General features: G+C 38.9%; 1 protein-coding gene across 2 annotated transcripts; it reads left to right on the plus strand.

Annotated features, from left to right (window-relative positions):
- The first annotated feature begins 1,291 nt into the window (after nt 1-1,291).
- On the plus strand, nt 1,292-6,327 carry gje1a (gap junction protein epsilon 1a). 2 transcript variants are annotated; one of them, XM_066701528.1, is made up of 3 exons: nt 1,292-1,468; nt 3,100-3,282; nt 4,042-6,327. In XM_066701528.1, exons 1-3 carry the CDS (start codon nt 1,430-1,432, stop codon nt 4,435-4,437), a joined length of 618 nt encoding a protein of 205 aa, XP_066557625.1. In that variant the 5' UTR covers nt 1,292-1,429; the 3' UTR covers nt 4,438-6,327. The 2 variants fall into 2 exon arrangements, with proteins under 2 accessions (XP_066557625.1, XP_066557539.1); XM_066701442.1 differs by lacking the exon at nt 1,292-1,468 and adding an exon at nt 1,482-2,340.
- The last annotated feature ends 10,808 nt before the right edge of the window (nt 6,328-17,135 follow it).

The raw sequence follows: 17,135 nt of genomic DNA on the forward strand, positions 1-17,135 counted from the left end.
TTAACACAGTAAATCTCCAGGAATTAGTCTCATTAATTACTAAAATGAAAACCACAACCTGTGCACTAGACCATATACCCACTAGATTGCTAAAACAATCTCTGCCATTAATTATTGACCTAATACACAATATTATTAAAACCTCTTTATCCTCAGGATCTGTTCCTGAATCCTTTAAAATAGCTGTAATTAAACTACTTAAGAAATCCAGTGCTGACCCTAATTCACTTAAACACTACTGACCTATTTCAAATCTTCCCTTCCTTTCTAAGGTTCTAGAGAAAGTAGTTGCACACCAGTTGCAAGCTTTTTTAACTAATACTCATATTTATGAAAATTTTCAATCAGGCTTCCTCTCCAGCCACAGTACAGAAATGGCCCTGTTAAAAGTATTAAACACCGTGTTTCAGTCCTCTAACTTAGGGCATGCCACTGTTATTAACTAGACTTTAAGTGTGGCTTTTGACACAATTGACCACAAAATCTTGATACACTGCTTAGAAATCCTTGTTGGCCTCTTTCACAATGTTCTATCCTGGTTTATATCTGACAAACAGACTCCAATATGTACAGATTAATGAAAACCACTCAAATTTAACTGAGGTTAAGTTCGGAGTACCACAGTGATCAGTCCTCAGACCTATACTTTTTCATTGTACAGGCTCCCTTCAGCTGATATTATTTGATGACATAATGTTTCACAGTTATGCAGACGACACACAATTATATTTGTCAGGTTTGCAATGCGCAAAATAACGTGTTGAAAATATTTGTAGAAATCAATTTCTTGTAACTTTTTAAACCTAATTATCAAAATAAAACTTCTATTTTTTCGTTTTAATTATTTTTCTTTTTTCTAGAAAGTTGAAATTTCCATTGGGATATGTACACTTTTGAAGACAATAATATGTATGTATGTATAACATATACCAAGTATCTGCTTTAAAATAACATTCCACTGGTGTCATTATTCTGGTACACAAAGGAACATTTCAGCCCCTGGTTTTGTTCTTGATCTCTGCGATGAACGAAGAAGATGAGATGATACATACATCTGCAATATATATTTTTTTGCGTGTATATGGGCAGTAAAGGAAGAGTGTACACCATAAACACAGTCTAAAAAAGCAGTGGCTTTTGTCTGTGGATCAGCGCAGTAGGAGATAGGCGCTTGCGTTGTGAGGATCACGTGTCAACAGACTGAATGCCTCCAGTACCTTATCTTTATTTAGGTAATTAGTGCTTCTGTCTATAATTCTTCATACATCTAATACCAGATCTGATTTATGCTTTGTTTGTTGGTTTATTGTTTTCATCTGAACATAATAGAGCTTTAGTAAAAGAAGGACTTCCATCATGGTGCTCTCCCCCCAGGTCTGTCCCTCGGAGCTCAAGTGTGGCATGAGGACAGCACCCAAACTCTGATTGAATGGGGGGAATAAACAACTCTGCGCCTGGATTACGGTTGGTGTGTGGACTTCATTTTAATACACGTTTTATATGAACGTTTCTTGCACGGTGTGGGTGGCTCATAGTTTGCAGAAGCGGAGGAGGCAGCGACAACTTCGTGAATGATCTTCCACAAGTACTTGCATTGCAGGGTGTGTGTTTCTGAGCAGAAAAGTTACTTTTGATTCTCTTGCGTCAATGCCAAACGGGTTTCAGTGCCGATTAATTTCTTAAATCAGACGAATTAATTCTTACAGAAAAGGATGATAAATTCAGACATTTTCTTCAAAATAATACACCTAAGTTATAGCCTATATGAATAGTCATGTTTAATTACTTTAAAAAAATACGCTTTAATAGACGTATGTATATGTCTGTATGTCTCTCTCTGTGTGTGTGTATATATATATATACGAATGTAATAATTCTATACTTTTATAAAGTTGAATAGGCTATACATGTATTTCATGCATGTTTTCTTATAGTTTGTATTTTTTATTTCAATGCTTACACTTAAAAGGTACAATTGCATTGTATATTGTTGCATGTTTTCTCGCTTTCCATTGTGTTGTAATAGAGTTGTTTTTTCGCTGACAAAGTTCAATAGGGATTATAGCCAGACCACATGTCTCATGCTTTTGTTGTTGCTTTTTTGTTGTCTTTTTTGTACTGAGTGGGTAAATTGATTAAGGCACCGCGGATAAAAGAGAAATATGCAGTGACAAGGGCTTTCTACAGCAAAAGGTCATTAGGAGCTACAGAATTAGAGCTCGAGTTTGCCTGATGCCAGCAGATTGGCAATGAAGGACACGCGCATCAATATAATTTCACAGGGAGAGCAGCTGCCAAGTCATGTCTTTAAACTACATCAAGAACTTTTATGAAGGATGTGTAAGTATGAGTTTGCTTTAAAAACAATGGTAGTATGATTTTTTTTAGTGGGTACAATTTAGCAATGAGCAAACTGGATCTTTCAAAACTAAGTAAAATAAATAAAATAAATATGCACTTTACCCGTTGTTTTATGAAGGTGGCAAAGAACTTCTAAAAATCCGTTTGTTGCGCCAGGTTTGTATCCCCGAGATGTATACGTGTGTCTGCATTTATCTGTCTATATGTCTATCTAGGTCTGTATTTCTGTCTGTCTATGCGTCTGTCTGTCTGTCTGTCTGTCTACCTCCCTGTCTGCCTATGATATACACAGATATGTCTTAGTTGTGTTTAAAGACAGTGTTTAGTTGTTACAGGTGAACTGTAAGGTTTGCACGTGTATGCTTCATTGTTTAATCTTATCAATTACCTAAGGAGCTGTAGACTGCTTGGAAAAACACTAAATGTCATTATCTGATTGCATTTGAAGGCTTGTTAAATTGACATTGTTTCTCCATAATAATAATAATAATTATATATATATATATATATATATATATATATATATATATATATATATATATATATATATATATATATATATATTTTATTTTTTTATTTTTTTTCTGACTCAGGTTAAAATACCAATGCTAATGTCATTACAGTTTACATATAGTTGTGTAGTGTTCTGTATCAATTGGTTAATATCTATCATGATGATTACTGCACTGGCTTGATGTTCATTCAACTAGCTTCTTTTCTTTTCTTTTTCTATTTTAGCTCAGGCCTCCCACAGTGATTGGCCAGTTCCACACCCTGTTCTTTGGCTCTGTGCGCATGTTCTTCCTTGGGGTCCTGGGCTTTGCAGTTTATGGCAATGAAGCTTTGCACTTCAGCTGTGATCCAGATAAAAGAGAGTTAAACCTCTACTGCTATAATCAATTCAGGCCAATAACACCTCAGGTAATTCAGGTACTTAAAGCTAATACAGTTGGGGGCAACATGTAGCACAATTAAAATAAAACCATGAGAAAATGTATAATTGGGAAACTATAAGGTGTACACAAACACACACATTTTCAGCAAATTTTAAATGATTGTGTAAATGCTTGTCCTCAGCTGTATATACATAATGGTGTATGTGTAATAAAAGGCAATATTTGGAATTATGTGAAAAATGTACATTTAAATCAGTTCATTTCTGAATGAAACCAGACATTAGATCATTTTGATATGTCAATATGTCTGCTGATAAAACAAATTCACATTTGCTCTAACTTGTAATTGGTCATATATATATATTTATATATATATATATATATATATATATATATATATATATATATATATATATATATACATGAGAGAGAGAAATACTGTACATGTCAGAGGTATTCATATCCTTTATTAGAAACAATAATTGGTGAATCAGTATAAAGATATAAAATTTACTGAACTGAGTTAAGACGGGGGGTGTAACTTGGAGTGGCAGTCCAAAGTATACCCCCTGTGTGTGTATATGTGTATATTTGTATATACAAATATATTATTTTTTATAAACATATCAAATACAAACAGCATTTTTTTGTGATATTGTCCATGAAAAATTCAGATATGAGGTAGCTCCTAAGAATTAAAAGTGGTTAATGGTTTCATTGTAGTTGCTCCACACTAATGCAATGTGATTTTTCCAAGCTTCTTTGAAGGTGTATCTCATTGCAGGTTTTCTGGGCATTACAGTTGGTGACTGTTTTGGTTCCTGGAGCTGTTTTCCACCTCTATGCTGCCTGTAAAAATATTGACCAGGAAGAAATCCTCCAACGACCCATCTATACAGTGTTTTATATAATCTCTGTACTATTAAGAATAATTCTTGAGGTCATAGCATTTTGGCTTCAGAGTCATCTTTTTGGTTTCCAGGTTCATCCCCTTTACATGTGTGATGCTAGTGCCCTGGAGAAAATGTTTAATGTTACAAAATGCATGGTACCTGAACACTTTGAAAAGACAATTTTCCTCAGTGCAATGTACACCTTTACTGTGATTACAGTGGTGCTGTGTGTTGCAGAAATATTTGAGATACTTTGTAGAAGATTGGGCTATTTAACCAGTCAATGACCCAGATGTGATCCACTACAGAGCTACAAGTCAATTTATAAATACTCTCTTTGTGCTTTTTTTTTCGTGTGTCTAATCCAGGTCTTTAAATGGAAACAAAGGCCGTGAACCACATACCTCTGCTTATTTTTCAGTTGGGAGTTAACATATACAGCCCTTTTTTATTGTTGCAATTAGAACATTCAAAATAACCCAACTGTTTTTGTTTTCCATTTTAGTTTTTTTGTTATAAACTTAGACTGAAAAAAAAAGATTTTATCTGTAAAATATTAATACGGTTTTCCCCACAATATCACTTTTTTGTTTTTATTTCTGCATGTATAACTCACAGCCACAAATCCAAAGATCAGAAATAAGATATCCTCCATGTTTTCATTCTACATTTTACTTGAGAGTACATAGTGTCTTTGAAATGTGTATAATGTATACATTTTTTATTTAGCATAAACTGGCAGTCCTTTTTCTCAGGTGTTACATGGCATAGCAGACAGGATATAAAAAAAACACCTGTAGGTCACATGCTTGACTATTTCAGTCATATTTCTGAATTTCAAAATTAATGTAAAATAAATAATGTGACTGAAGAGCTGATCCTTAGGAAAGAGCAATATTTTCAAGTAATCCAGATATTCTTTTTTTATTTCACCGTTAAGGCCTCACAGGTTTGCCTCTAAAGCATATAAAGACAGTATAGCAGTTTCTCTGCAAAGAATAGACCTGTTAATTCAACAACAAAGAACGGGTTTAAAGGCCTAAAGTCAAGCTTCCAATTCAGTTACTTGTGGCTTTTTAAGTTTTATGAGGTCAATCGGGAATTTATAAACAGACATTTTATAAGCTAGATTGATGCTGTACCCTCACAGTACCTTATTTATGTTGTAGGCGGTAAAATAATTGTAATTGTGAATTATAAAACATGTTTCTAGTAGTTTGGACTCCCAGAACATACTGTACCTAGCTATGATTATGCATAGCTGTAGGTCATTTTAAACACTGTTCTTTGTGAATGAAAATCTGGACAAGTTTGCAAATACTGAGCAACATCTTTTCTCCCCCAAACAGTCAAAGACAATGGTTATCCATGCTGCTAGGTGTATTAAACATGAAAAGCAATGTATTTGAAGTTGCAGCTTTCTTTGTGATACGTATCTGGTTAGTTGGATTATAACTTTAAAAAGTGCTGGTCACAGTGTGCTTGGATACCTGGAGTTTTGACTGATTTCTTTCCTTATTCAGAGCCTGTAATAACAGAATGGTGCTTTGATTTAATCCATGTGTAGTAGTCGATATGAAAATTATTACCTCTTATATTTTGTTTCTTGGTATGTGTAAGTAATTATCAAGCATCCATCCAACTTTTGTTTTAATATTCTCAGCTAAATGTATCATCTCAGGTACAATATGGCATACTGTGTACTGGTATTTATACCAGATGATTTTAAAGTTTGTCCATTTATATTTCCAATAAAGACTAACATAAATAAAGTACAGTGTTAGCTTGACAATAGAAGTGTTATGTAATCAGGATAATTTATACCAAAGTAACGTTTGAAGCTGTATAGATTGTGCTTGCTTGTGTTCTTGTGAATGTTAAATTGAATGGTATCCACATTAATTGGTAAGGTTCTTCATGTGCAAGGAATAATTGTTCATAATACCTATGTAATTCACTTGTCCATATTATATTAATTGTGCATATTATTCTGGTATCATATGTTTGTAGCTCTTACATATAGAAATAAAATGGGGGAAACTTTATGATCACCTTGTATGTTCATACCATTTGGTTATTTGTTGTACTAATTCAAGTAGTGCTTTTTGTCTGTATATGCTGCTTTAAGGTAACATTCATTTCTGTCTTTAAATGCCTGCATAATAATAAATTGAATATTTATTAAAAAAAAATGTTGTAACTATGTTTCCTGGGATGAGAGGGTCTTCTAGCAACTTTTTTGAGAATCAGTGACCGCAATGTAAATGTTCTTATAAAACGGAAAACCGGAGACACTTCTTTACACAAAGAGCAGTCACAATCTGGAATAAACTACCCAGCAATGTGGTAGAAGCTGAAAGTTTGGGAACATTTAAAAATAGACTGGATAGGATCCTTGGATCACTTAGATATTAATGAACACCAAACGAGCACGATGGGTCGAATGGCCTCCTCTCGTTTGTAAACTTTCTTATGTTCTTATGTTCTTATATCTAAGTCATGCCAACTGCCATGCTTTAACTGACACTCTGAACTTGGTAAAGCTGAAATTATTATTAATAATTATTTCTTAGCATAAGCCCTTATCTAAAGACCACTTACAGTTTACACATTAAGCATTTTAAGTGCAGTAATACAATCAATGCAAAATACAATTTAAGCATTACAAAAGTACAGTAGTACAATCAATACAATAAGCTTTCATCCTAGATTATTATGTATTATTATTGTTTGTTTTAGACCCTTTCCTCTTAAAAAAATATATGTTGAGCAAAGATGCAGAGCAGCATATTCAAGTTATTTTTAAAACCCCTGTGACTGAAGTCTGCTCTGATGCCAGTTATAATATAATTATTACCAACACCAGTGAGGTTCAGAAAAGTAGGAGTTGGTGTTAAGAGTGATTACTGTTTAGGGTGACACAGTTAAAATAAAAATAGTTCAACAAACTCAAATAAATGCTTTACTAATACGTTCAAGAGGGCTACAAGCTCAGTTGCAATCACATTTATTTACCCGATTGTTCTTATAGTTTGTACAATGCATTATGCACACAATTTTTAAGGACTATTTTCAATCAGAAACAGACATGTTTGTGTATAAAGATCAACTGGGAAGAGATGAATATATAAGAATGGGTCCCACTCAACCAGTGTTAGATTGCTACCCTTATACTTTGTTTGGAACCAAGTGTAACAGAGTTAAAATGACCCAATTGAATATAGAGTGAATTCCACAAAAAATATAATCCATTGTTTATTTTTTTAAATATTTTTGTTATTTTCATTATTGTTGATTTATGTTATAATACATGGGCACTGTCCTGGTTTTCATGATTGCAACCTCCTGCTGGCAAGATGTGCAACTGTAGTTATGCACTTTATGTCCCTCCTACTAAAATGAAATAATGGTGCACATGGTTAGCGATTCAATGTATAATAATTATTAACACTTATAGTGTTGATCCAGTATGTTTTTCTTGATTTGTAATGTATATTTTAAACTTAAATAATATAATTTTTTCTTTGGCTGTTTCTTTCTGGTGCCAATTTTGTGAACAATAGCCATGTAATACTATTGTCGTAGGAATTGCGATTGACTGGTGGTATATTCTCTTTTATTTTGTATAGATATGCAGTTGAGAACATCTATGCTGGAGACAAATTGCTTTTTATGTCTCTGAGCAGGTGCATTGCAATTTTATTTTGTTCATGAGAGCAATGTTACGGAGGTGTCTGTCTGTCTGCTGTATGTAAAAAAAAACAACAACAACAAAAAACAAAAACTACAAAAAAAACCTCTCCTGTCGTTGTGCTGTAATTAATAGCACAGATCACAACACCTTTGTTATTTTAACGAAAATCCACTATACGATCATATTGTTTATTGATTAGATCTGTTTTGATTTATAACAGTGTAATGCATATGTATTTGCTTTTGTACCATTATATTGTTTACTGTCATGCACAATAGCAGAAGTTTGTACACTGTTTGCTGGAGATACGCAGTTGAGAACATCTATGCTGGAGACGAATTGCTTTTTATGTCTGTGTGCAGTAGAGAGAGAGAGAGAGAGAGAGAGAGAGAGAGAGAGAGAGAGAGAGAGAGAGAGAGAGAGGTCATGTTTAACAAGAGCTCCTAAAGTAATTTATTAATATGCTACTTTGGAATTAGAAAATCAGTTGGAAATGAAAATTAAACTTAAATAAATTAAACAAAATACAATACAATCCTTTAATAATAAATACAAGAAGAAGAAGACTTTGGACACAGCAAAATCAAACTGAAGTACTTAACTGCAAAGAAGAGGATAGATACCAGAAAGAAAACTGAAAAGAAAGAACACCAGAAAAAAGAGAGAAAGAAAGTAAAAGGAAGAAAGGAAAAGAGAAGATTCTAATAAAGGAAAATAAAGAATACAAGAAAGAAAAAATAGAAAACAACACTCAAGGAAAGGATTTATATCTGCAGCCATAGAAAGGATTAATTAAGACATAAGGTAAGCCTCTCACCTTATACATGTATTTATTCCCAATATTATACATATATAATCAACACAGAACTGTGGCTATACTGAAAAGCTGTTGAAGAAGAACACTGAAGTAGCCCTGCTGATAGACTCAAATGGCAAACTCATAAATGAGAGGCGGCTCTTCCCTGATGGCAAGATCTCCAAGGTCTGGTGTCTGACCACAGAGAGGGCCATGCGGCAGCTGTCCGAGGAGAGCCTCAGCTCCCCCAGCCATATTATTATACACACAGGCACAAACGACCTGAGGACCCAGCAGGACAAGGTGGCCAGCTCCATCAGAAGAGTGGAGAGGAGAGAGGGCCACCCAGACCTTCCCCCACGCCAAAATCATCATCTACACCCTGCTGCCCAGGAAGGACTTCCACCCCAACACCATCCACATGATCAACGCCGAGATCTCTCGGGGATGTGCTCTGATGCCAAATGTACACCTGGCACACCACCCCACTCTTGGGGCCCACAGCTTGTTTGACCACGTCCATCTTCACAAACAAGCAGTGAGCGTCTTCACAAAGACACTCAAAGACGTCGCCCTGGGCCGAAACCCAGCCAGCCCCCCACATGGCCACAGAAGGGTCTCCAGCACCCACATCACCCAGAACAACCCCGAGCCAATCAGGAGAGCGGCCCCTGGGAGCCCCCGCCCTCCACCTGCACACCACCTTCCCCAGCCCGGACACCACAGACCCCAGCCTGGATACACCCGACCAGAGGACAGCAGACCCAGAGTGGAACCCATCCAGAACATGCACAGAGCAGCGCAGCAGCACAGCCAGTGCAACTATGCAGCAGCGGTCAGCAGAGTGGGTATATATGTAGATATATGTGTATATATATATATATATATATATATATGTGTATATGCGTATGTATATAAGAGTGTAAGTGAGGAGGGTTTTATTTTATTTTTATTTATTCGTTTCCTATTTTTACATATCACCAGTATTACTATTTATTTATTTGTTTACTTTTCACCTCACACATTTCCAGATATATCTCATTCCAAAGGAGTATATAAATTGCTTAATTAGACTAGAAAGAAATGTGATCCCTATCTATCACCATGTGGAACATCCAGGGCCTGGGCTCCTCAGTGTTCGGGCTGAAGAGCACAGACCCGGAGTTCAGAGAGAGTGAGAGACAAGGATATCATCATCCTGCAAGAGACATGGTGTCAGGCAGACGTGTCCAGTCACTGTCCCTCAGGCTACAGAGAGGTCATAGTGCCCTCCCTGAAGAAGCCCTCCATCAGACACGGCAGGGACTCCGGGGGCATAGTAATCTGGTACAAAGCAGAGCTCAGTGACTCCATACAGCCCATCAAAACAGCACAGTCACACATATGGCTTAAAATAAGCAAATAAATAATTTCTACACAAACCGATGTGTTCCTGTGCGCCGTGTATGTTCCCCCCTCAGAATCCCCATATCACAATGAGGAGATCTTCCCCAACCTCCAGACTGAGGTCTGCCACTTCCAGGCCCAGGGAAGTGTGCTGATCTGTGGGGACCTGAACGCCCGGACAGGCAGCCTGCCTGACTTCACCAGCACACAGGGAGACAGCCACATATTCGGCCACACCCCCTTAAACACCCCCATCAGCTCCCTCAGACACAGCCACGACAGGGGAGTGAATAAAAACGGGCAACAATTACTGCAGCTCTGTCAGGGACTGGGCCTATATATATTGAATGGCAGGATCCGGGGAGACTCTCTGGGAAGATACACCTACAGCTCAGCTCTTGGCAGCAGCACGGTAGACTATGCCATCACAGACCTAAACCCCTTCTCTCTCAGTGCATTCACCGTCAAACCACTGACACCTCTATCAGACCACAGCCAAATCACTGTGTTCCTGAAGAGGACAGAGCACAGCAGCAGCGCTCACACACAGCCCAGCAAGCTGTACAGCCTCAGACACTCCTACAGATGGGCTCCAGACAGCACACAAGAATACCAGAAAGCAATTGGCAATCAAAACATGCAATCACTAATACACACCTTTCTGGTCACCCCAAATAAACATAGTAAAGAAGGAATAAATCTGGCTATAAAAACTTAAATCATATATTTGAAAAAGCAGCTTTACAGTCAAAATTGAAAATTAAAAATACAAAGAGGAGAATTGGTTTGATAAGGAGTGCAATACAATAAGGAAGGAACTGAGGAAACTATCAAACCAAAAGCACAACCAGATAACCCAGATTTACACCTCAGTTACTGTGAAACACTCAAACATTACAAAAAAACACTTAGATCAAAAAAAGAACAACACACCCAAAAGCAACTGACAATAATCGAAGAGTCCATTAACACAAATAGATTCTGGGAAATCTGGAAAAAATTTTATACATTAAAACCTGAAGAATTGGCCATTCAAAATGGAGATATTTGGAAAAAACACTTTGAAAAACTTTATGAAAACATTCACCACACTCAGAAATCAGCTCAGCATGACATCAGTGTGAAACTTAAAAGAATGGAATTGGCATTTAAAGACACCCAGAATCCCCTGGACTCAACTATTACTGAGCAGGAGTTGCAGGAGAAGCTGCGTGCCCTGCTGCCCAGGAAAGCCTGCAGGCCTGATGGCATCTCCAACGAGATGCTGAAACACAGCAGCCCTGAGCTGCAGCAGGCCCTGCTATGGCTGTTCAACCTGGTGCTCAGTGTGGGCCACTTCCCTGACATCTGGAATAAAGGACTGATCACCCCGATTCATAAGAATGGAGACAAATTGGACCCTAATAACTACCGGTATAGGGGGTAAAACATATGACATCATCAAATCAATGTATACAGGAAATGAGTGCGGAGTTAAAATTGGCAATAAAAGAACAGAGTTCTTCACTCAGAGGCGTGGGGTGAGGCAGGGCTGCAGTCTGAGCCCAACGCTATTCAATATTTACATCAACAAATTGGCCACAATGTTGGAGCAATCTGCAGCCCCCGGCCTCACCCTACATGACACAGAAGTCAAGTTCCTGCTCTACGCAGATGACCTGGTGCTGCTGTCGCCCACAGAGCAGGGGCTGCAGCAGAACCTGGCACTGCTGGAGCAGTACTGTCAGACCTGCGCCCTGGCAGTAAACATGAAAAAGACAAATATCATGATATTCCAGAAAAAGGCCAGGCCTCAGGGAAGTAGGTACCACTTCACTTTAGGAAACAGCACCATCGAACACTGCACCCACTACACATACCTAGGCCTCACACTCAGCTCAACAGGAAGCTTCAACACGGCGGTGAAGACACTGAGATAGAAAGCGCGCAGGGCCTTCTATGCCATAAAGAGACAAATTAGCATAAAAATACCTGTACAAATCTGGCTAAAAATATTTGAATCCGTAATCCAGCCCATTGCTCACTATGGCAGTGAGGTGTGGGGTCCCCTCACAGGGCAGGAGTTTGCTCAATGGGACAAACACCCAACAGAAACCCTGCATGCAGAGTTCTGCAAAAATATCCTACAGGTGCAAAGGAAATCACCGAACAACGCATGCAGGGCAGAATTAGGCCAATACCCATTATTAATCAACATACACAAAAGAGCAATTAAATTCTGGCTCCATCTAATAAACAGCGACACACACTCCTACCACCACAAGGCCCTGCAATGCCAAGAGCTGAACCCAGAGAGGAACCCCCTCAGCCAGCTGGTCTGCAGGCTCACTGCGCAAACATACACCGACACCGACCAGCCTCAGGACAGCAACACACACATGCACACAATCAGAGTCAACCAAATTATCACATAGCACAAAGAAAACTACATCACCCATTGGGAAACACACACACAAGCACAAAGTAAACTGCAGTGCTATCGGGCCCTAAAAAGACACTACACATTGGCAGAATACCTTAAATTAATAACGAACGAAAAATACAAAAGGATCCTGACCAAATACAGGCTCAGTACACAGGCAGACCTGGCTGCCCAGAGAGGACAGGCTGTGTCCCCACTGCCAATGCCGAGAGGTCGAGACAGAGCTGCACTAAAATGTGAAAAATATAAACATTTACGAGCAAAATTTTTCCCCAAAATATCAGATCTCTATAAGAGATTTCCAGACCTGCCAGACTCTGAGAAAGTGCCAGTCCTTCTGGGAGAGGAGACCAGCTGCATATTACTGGCAGCCCAGTATACAGCTGCATGCCACAACCTGAGGGACACAGTGCATGATGGCCCTGGAAGAAACCATGGGATGGCATGAGGGGGCCCAGGGAGCGGGTGTAGAGAAAGACTAGGAGGGGGCCTAGGACAGAGTGTTGGTTTTACACCTGTTAGGAGAAGATTCATTCCATGTGAGCTGGTAGGTGTGGCCCTTGAGGTAGGAAGAATCCGGGTAAGATCCTGCTGATCTCTCCACGTCAATCACCTTGGAATCCACCACACTCTCTTCTTCTTCCACTAAAAATGTAGGAGTCACCCTCGATCCTGCATGCTCCAGCACATCACCACGCTGACACACACCTGACAATTCTTCCTGAGCAACATATACCAAATCCGACCCTTCCTCACTGACTACTCGACTCATCTGCTTGTCCAGTCCCTGGTCCTCTCCCGCCTGGACTACTGCAACTCCCTCCTGGCTGGTCTGCCTGCAACTACTACCCGCCCGTTCCAGCTCATCCAGAACTCTGCGGCTCGTCTGGTATTCTCTCTGCCCCGATTTGCACACACTACTCCACTGCTCCGCTTCCTTCATTGGCTCCCAATCCCGTCATGCATCCAGTTCAAGACATTGACCCTCACCTACCACTGTCTCGACCAGACTGCAATGAGCTATCTTCAGACCCTTGTCTCTCCATACATCACCTCCAGACTGCTACAGTCTTCCGGTGCCAAAAGACTAACTCTGCCTCCTCTGTGTTGCTGATGATGGGAGAGGGGCTCCTCTTGCCTGTCCTTAAATCAACAATCAGCTTGTTTGTCTTGTTTGTGTCTTGTTTGTGTTCAGGTCTGGAGGGTGTAAAGCTCTCATTTTTAACTAGGTTATTTGGTGAGGCAGGTCTTCAAAAGATTCCAAACAACTTCTTTGCAATAATACTTTACTGTAGTTCTTCAAAGTTATTCAAAGAGTGAACAAATTAACTGACAAACCAATTTACTAACAGACTCCTTAACCAATAAATTAACATTGGTAAATTGAATACTGATGCATCAGGGAAGTCACAGATGAGTTCAACTCTACATACAATGTATTAGGCTTATATAGGCATCCCACATCTGGTTTATGCCAGAGTTTGTACATTGTCCCATGACAACAATAAAACACATTCCAAGCCATGCAACTGAGAGCTCACTGTGTTTATTTTGCTCTAGTCAATCCTAACCTTAAGAGCCTTATAAGCTTCATCATAGGATATAGAGAACAGAAATGTAAAACATAAAGTGAGAACAGAAGTGTGGCTGCTCCAATTGTAATACTATTTTGTGTACATGCATATACACTCACCTAAAGGATTATTAGGAACACCTGTTCAATTTCTCATTAATGCAATTATCTAACCAACCAATCACATGGCAGTTGCTTCAATGCATTTAGGGGTGTGGTCCTGGTCAAGACAATCTCCTGAACTCCAAATTGAATGTCTGAATGGGAAAGAAAGGTGATTTAAGCAATTTTGAGCGTGGCATGGTTGTTGGTGCTAGACGGGCCGGTCTGAGTATTTCACAATCTGCTCAGTTACTGGGATTTTCACGCACAACCATTTCTAGGGTTTACAAAGAATGGTGTAAAAAGGGAAAAACATCCAGTATGTGGCAGTCCTGTGGGCGAAAATGCCTTGTTGATGCTAGAGGTCAGAGGAGAATGGGCCGACTGATTCAAGCTGATAGAAGAGCAACTTTGACTGAAATAACCACTCGTTACAACCGAGGTATGCAGCAAAGCATTTGTGAAGCCACAACACGTACAACCTTGAGGCGGATGGGCTACAACAGCAGAAGACCCCACCGGGTACCACTCATCTCCACTACAAATAGGAAAAAGAGGCTACAATTTGCACAAGCTCACCAAAATTGGACAGTTGAAGACTGGAAAAATGTTGCCTGGTCTGATGAGTCTCGATTTCTGTTGAGACATTCAGATGGTAGAGTCAGAATTTGGCGTAAACAGAATGAGAACATGGATCCATCATGCCTTGTTACCACTGTGCAGGCTGGTGGTGGTGGTGGTGTAATGGTGTGGGGGATGTTTACTTGGCACACTTTAGGCCCCTTAGTGCCAATTTGGCATCGTTTAAATGCCACGGCCTACCTGAGCATTGTTTCTGACCATGTCCATCCCTTTATGACCACCATGTACCCATCCTCTGATGGCTACTTCCAGCAGGATAATGCACCATGTCACAAAGGTCGAATCATTTCAAATTGGTTTCTTGAACATGACAATGAGTTCACTGTACTAAACTGGCCCCCACAGTCACCAGATCTCAACCCAATAGAGCATCTTTGGGATGTGGTGGAACGGGAGCTTCGTGCCCTGGATGTGCATCCCACAAATCTCCATCAACTGCAAGATGCTATCCTATCAATATGGGCCAACATTTCTAAAGAATGCTTTCAGCACCTTGTTGAATCAATGCCACGTAGAATTAAGGCAGTTCTGAAGGCGAAAGGGGGTCAAACACAGTATTAGTATGGTGTTCCTAATAATCCTTTAGGTGAGTGTATATGGTTACATATAAGGTTACATATACATACTGTCATTGTGACTAAATAGTTGATTTATTACATTCTTCATATTGTATAACAAGCATGGATCAAACATCAACTTTAATAATCTAAATAAACTGTAATAAGCCTCTTCACAGCGTTAGGTTGTTGTACTGACATCACATTGTTAGGTCTGACACCTCCCTCCTGTAGGCTTATGTGGAATCTTTGGAGGGAATCAGACCAACCACAGAAGCTTCATCTACCAACCTGGTGATGTGGTTGCTACTCTGTTTGTCTGTACAGTCATAGGTGTACAGTGAGTGCAGCCAAGAGCTCAGGTAGCAACCTTGCATAACACTTGCTGTGGTGGAATATATTGATGAGGTGAATCACTTGTGGAAGAAAGAAAGTTCTGTCCATATCTACAAGAAGGGTGTGACTATCAGTTTAGGTTATGGGTTTTTAAGTATTAGGCAACCAGCTGATTGGAGAGAGTGACCAGTTCAGACACACAGCGATACTTGCAAAGTCTCTGTGAGGCATAGTCAAAGGAAAGAATTTATAGTGACTAGAGAACTTATCTTTTATATATCGAAACACTAGGTTCACAAGGAAATAGTAAACATGTTGTAACCCACCAGTGATGTACTTCTCCACTTGGCTTAATCAGTGACCAGACCACCCACTAGGGGCACAAAGTCAACTTACTGTGTGACGAACTAAGTAAATAACACACGAAGACCGATTCTTAGTTCCTAAAATGCTATTTTATGATTGTGAAAGTTGTAAAAGGCCATTCTGCACTTCATGAAAGTGATTTGAAGTCTCTACCTACAAAGACAAAAAAGTTATTAGAAAAAGAAAGACAAAATATGCAATTTTGTACCTTTCAAAACGACAAGGGTTAAAATAAATGGTTGTGAAATTTGTAAAAGGCCATTCTGCACTTAATGAAATTGGTTTCAAGTCCCTACCTACAAAGACAAAAAAGTTATTAGAAAAAGAAAGAAAGAAAATGCAATTTTTTACGTTTCGGAAGGACAAGGGTTAAAAAAAGGTTGTGAAATTTGTAAATGGCCATTCTGCACTTCATGAAAGTGGTTTGAAGTCCCTACCTAGAAAGACAAAAAAGTTATTAGAAAAAGAAAGGGAAAACATGCAATGTTGTGCCCTTTTCGACCAAAAAATGCAATGTTGCACCCTTTTTGACCACAAGGGTTAAAATAAATGGCTGTGAAAGGCCATTCTGCACTTAATTAAGTTGGTTTCAAGTCCCTGTCTACAAAGACAAAAAAGTTATTAGAAAAATAAAGAAAAAGCTGTGAAAGTTGTGTGGTGTCTTCCTGTACATAAAGAAGTTGGTTTTATGTCCCTATCATCTAAGAGGGAACAGCTATTAGGCTTTAAAAACTCACCAATAGGCACTTTCACCCCGGTCCCTAACTCTCTAGTCTTAAACAACGTGTGGTCGATGCTGACCCGGTACCGCATACTTAGAACTCGGTTGTGCACACTTAAATCTGGAGGAAATGATTACATTCAGGTTGTGAAATGTAGTGCTCATGTACCCCTTCAAAATCACAAACAATTTATAAAGAATCCACTGTGTTTTTCGGAAGCTATTGGAGACAGCAGTCTGCCTATGTCTGTTGAATATCGAAAATAAAACTATCTTTACCTCGCTAATATTTTATTGTCTGAAGTACCAGGTTGTATGTATGACTGTGGTTGTTTTCAGAATATCAGTTTTAAAATATCAAATGATAGGCTTTTTATTTTCTGTGCCACG

The sequence above is a fragment of the Amia ocellicauda genome, chromosome 1 (genome assembly GCF_036373705.1).
Source record: "Amia ocellicauda isolate fAmiCal2 chromosome 1, fAmiCal2.hap1, whole genome shotgun sequence".
Classification (NCBI taxonomy): domain Eukaryota; kingdom Metazoa; phylum Chordata; class Actinopteri; order Amiiformes; family Amiidae; genus Amia; species Amia ocellicauda.